We start from the raw sequence: 4,222 nt of genomic DNA on the forward strand, positions 1-4,222 counted from the left end.
TTATCCACTTGGATTGTGGAAAAACGGTGCACTTTTCACAGAATCTGATGATGGAAGATTACTCCCATATGATCCTGCTATCCAAGAAGTAAGAGATCTTGGTATTGCTTTTTCCAGGGAGCAGCCGCACCTGAAAATAGTGTTCATTGCTACAAGGAAAGTCTAATCGGTGTGAACGGAGGGGATGTTTTATTGGATCTTTTTGACATTCCATGGCATGTATCACAAATTGATAGTTAGACCAACCCAAAATTCGTTTTTCCCCACTTTCTAATTTTGATTCTATAAGGAAAAATGCATTCATAACCCAAGTTTAATTTGCATTTACATAAAAACTAGGCCCCACTGTATCAAAGCTCGACGGATTTAGAGGGAGATAGTCAGTGGCGGATCTACAAAAATAATTTACCGGGGGCTAAATTAGATAATAGTAAAATATAAAAAATTAAAATTTTAAATATATAAAATATTTATAATTAGTCTCTACGCATTTTTATATTTTAAAAATGTTATGCAATAGACTCATTATCAATATTATTAAATTTATTATTTCCTATATAAATAACCAAACTATCATTTATCCTATCCGATTCCAAAGATGATTCTTCATGAGTTTTATTACTGAAAATGTTCATTCTACTATTATTATATAAACTGAAAGAATTAACCATATTGTTTAGAATAGAAAATATTTTGAGTAGTGGACTATCATTATTTTTAATTAAAATATATGTTTTTATATTTTTTAAAAGTCAAAGTTTAAATTTTATGGGGTTTATATTTTATAGTGACTATTTTAATAAATTTAATGGGGCTAATTAAAAAATTAAAATATTTTTTTCTTTTATTTTTAAATTTTTTTTTTTGGCCAGTGGGGGCTTGAGCCCCCACTAGTCATGTGTTGTATCCGCCTCTGGAGATAGTGATATAATGTACATTAATCTCGGTGGAGATATTGGCGGTTTAGTAGATCAATTACTGAGGACAATTTAGTACTCTAATTACTAATTTTGATGATTATAGTATAGGGAAAATGATAGTCAGCCCTCTAACGTTTGAAAAAAAGGATATAAATCCCTTAACGTTTCAAAAAAGACATATAACCTCTATTTTTACTATTAAATTCCATAAGTTTTAATAGTAAATTTATTTTTGATTTACAATAGCTATTAGGTCCCTATAATAAATAATTCAATATATTGATTTAAAACATATAATGGGTATAATGAAATTAACAATTTTTTTATTTAAAACTTAAAATTAAGATGTAATTACCTTTTGCCGAAATTATTCACTCTAAATTACGAACATACCCTTCCAAATGATAAATTTGATTTTAATTTTACCTATTATTCATCATTTTTTATCATCCTATCATTGGGAAAGGTATATTCATAATTTAGAGTGAATAATTTGGGTAAAAGATAATTACAACTCAATTTTAAGTTTTAGATAAAAAAGTTATTGATTTCATTATACACGTTATCAATGACATGTCTTAAGTCAATATATTGAATTATTTATTATAAGGACATAATAGTAATTGTAAATTAAAAATAAATTTACTGTTAAAACAAATGAAATTTAATAATAAAAATGAGGGTTAAATGTCTTTTTTGAAACGTTGAGAGATTTTGTCTCTTTTCCCAAACGTTAGGGGATTCACTGTCCTTTCCCTATAGTATATTATCTTATTTATAATTTTACATTTGAATAAGTAGAATTCACTAATTAGAATAGTCTTGGTGTCTATTTTAGATAAGATCTTACTAATATTACAATTACTTTGCAATTGAAATGCCATGTTGATGTTGATCTGATCTTAATGTCAATCTTTGAAAATTTTCCGCCAATCAATCAAGAGGGCAAATAGATAGAATGATAGAATAGCCCTTGATGTCAAAAAGTGGTAAAAGCTGAAAACTATACAAGAAAAAAGTGTCAATCTCGCAAAAGAAAGAGATCTTGGTTGCCTTAAACCTCAACACTTTTATAACTCACTGAACTCAACACTCACTAGCTCTTTATACAACTTAGATTTTCTTCTTAGACTTGATCTCTTATTTTTTAGACACTAACAACACAAACAACAAGGGCATTTATGTGCCCATAACTTAATACAAACCACACATGTAAACTAAATAAATTTAATCACAATCTCTTCTTTATTCTCAACCACCACACTATTTCTCAACCTAACTCATTCAACTTCACCTACAACACCTAATACATTCCACTAACAATTCACACACATAACATAACAAAACAGGTTTACTTTCGCTATTATATATAATAATAATAATAATAATAATAATAATAATAAAAAATTATTGTACTCGATAATTATTTTTAGTATAAACTCTTGCATAAATTAGGAGAGTTGATTAAAATTATCTTATTTTTACAATCCCAACGAGAGATACCTAACCCTGACTCCCTGAACCATCCTCTCTTGATTCAACATTTTGTGACTCCTGGGTTGTATAATGACTTTCTCAACTCGTTATATCTAGACGCATGCGAACATATCATTTGGATAATTATAGACTGCAGTTGAACTAAACAATTAATTATTAGACTTTTAAACGAACAAAACAAACAAAAAAAAGAAAATCTGACTTTCGTATGGTAAAATACAAAAATTTTCAGTTTCTTAAAACTACAATACGACCATATGTAAATTGAAATTTAATTCCGTTAAACGATCAACATTACCAAATAGGTCTCGATTTTGATTCATTTCGTCGAATGCTTTGGAACAAGCTATTAGTTTCCAAAATGTGAATCCGACGTCGGTAACCTAACGCAACTGAGATCAAAGAAATAATTTCTTACATCAAACCAACTAGCAATCCTATTAATATTATATGGGTAGTAAAACTTTTCAACATCAATCTGTATCTGTTTAAATGTCAGAGAAACTATCTACGCCCTTGACAGGAATTAGACTCTCTTTAAAGTTATAAACTGAAAACCAAAAACTTCTTAGGCCAAGATCCCTCATTTCCTGGGTATTAGGATCATACAACAGCAGTCGTCGAGGTCGAGAGTCGGATTGTACAAAAAATCCACCATTCTTCCAAACTCCAAGTGGTTCTTCGACTCCGATGAGAGTAACAGATAAATGTTTGCTCCAAATCCTCTCTTTCAACACCCATATTTCATAATGATTATTGGTCGTGTTTAAAAACAGTAAAGAGAGAGAATCATGATACAAGTCAAGTGTTTCCATATAAGCTGAGCTAGCAATGTCCGGGCACTGAACCTCTTGGAACACCTCGTTGGCCATGTCAAATGAAATAATTATTTTGTGTTTACTATCTTCCAACTCCCATAACCAGTGACAAAGTCCATCCAAATATGTGCAGCCATGTGAATGAGGGATGCAGTAATGAATTGTTTTGAAGCATACTAAATCCCTCCAAGAATTAATACGTAGGTTGTATATAGTACAAAGTGAGAATTCATGTAACTCAGTCGTTCTTTCATCCCAAAAGGTGTATATCATAATTAACTTGTAGTCATTATGCTTGGGATCTAGTCCAAATCCAACACTAGTCTTGTAAACCTTAGTATTGGGTGGACATGTAGGTCCATAATTTGGGAGCGTTCTAGAATCTCTAGTCGCGACATTCCATAAAGTTATGCGATCACGAAGTCCGAATATACAATATATGCCATCATAAGGACCACCAAGTACTCCAGTAGCAGGCTGTTGATGGTCAAGATCTTGCACTGATAAGTCTGCCAAAGTTTCATCAGGGAACATACATGACAAATCTGTGGGATGGTAATACTCGTCTGTACCATCATCCTCATCCACATAAACAACAATTAGACGAGTGCTGACATTTTTTAGATGTTTTGAAATAAAAATAGGATTTTCAATCAAAGAATACCAAGATTTACAAACACACTTGAACCGCAACAGATTTTTTACTGATAGAGTTGAAAGAATTTCGACCATGGCATCTCCATACATCTCTTTCTAATTTAGATTCAATCAAATATAAATTTCCCTGCAACAATAATTTAGACCGCCAGTTAATATATATTACCAAAAATGAATATCAAGTTTCTCACGTTGATAATGATGACGATCACCAAATCCTTATTCTCGAAAATATTATGGAATTAATATGAATCCGAAGAGGAATATACTACTTCGTTTGTGTTTGTATATTTGCATTCGAGTTTGCTCCGATTAGATTTTTCTCTTTTC

General features: G+C 30.7%; 1 protein-coding gene across 1 annotated transcript; it reads right to left on the reverse strand.

The window, feature by feature from the left end:
- Positions 1 to 2,905: 2,905 nt before the first annotated feature.
- Positions 2,906 to 3,982, reverse strand: LOC102630190 (putative F-box protein At3g16210). The gene has a single exon (XM_006467105.1). The coding sequence runs from the start codon at positions 3,980 to 3,982 to the stop codon at positions 2,906 to 2,908; it is 1,077 nt and encodes a 358-aa protein (XP_006467168.1).
- Positions 3,983 to 4,222: the final 240 nt, after the last annotated feature.

This window comes from Citrus sinensis, chromosome 7, assembly GCF_022201045.2.
Source record: "Citrus sinensis cultivar Valencia sweet orange chromosome 7, DVS_A1.0, whole genome shotgun sequence".
NCBI lineage: Eukaryota > Viridiplantae > Streptophyta > Magnoliopsida > Sapindales > Rutaceae > Citrus > Citrus sinensis.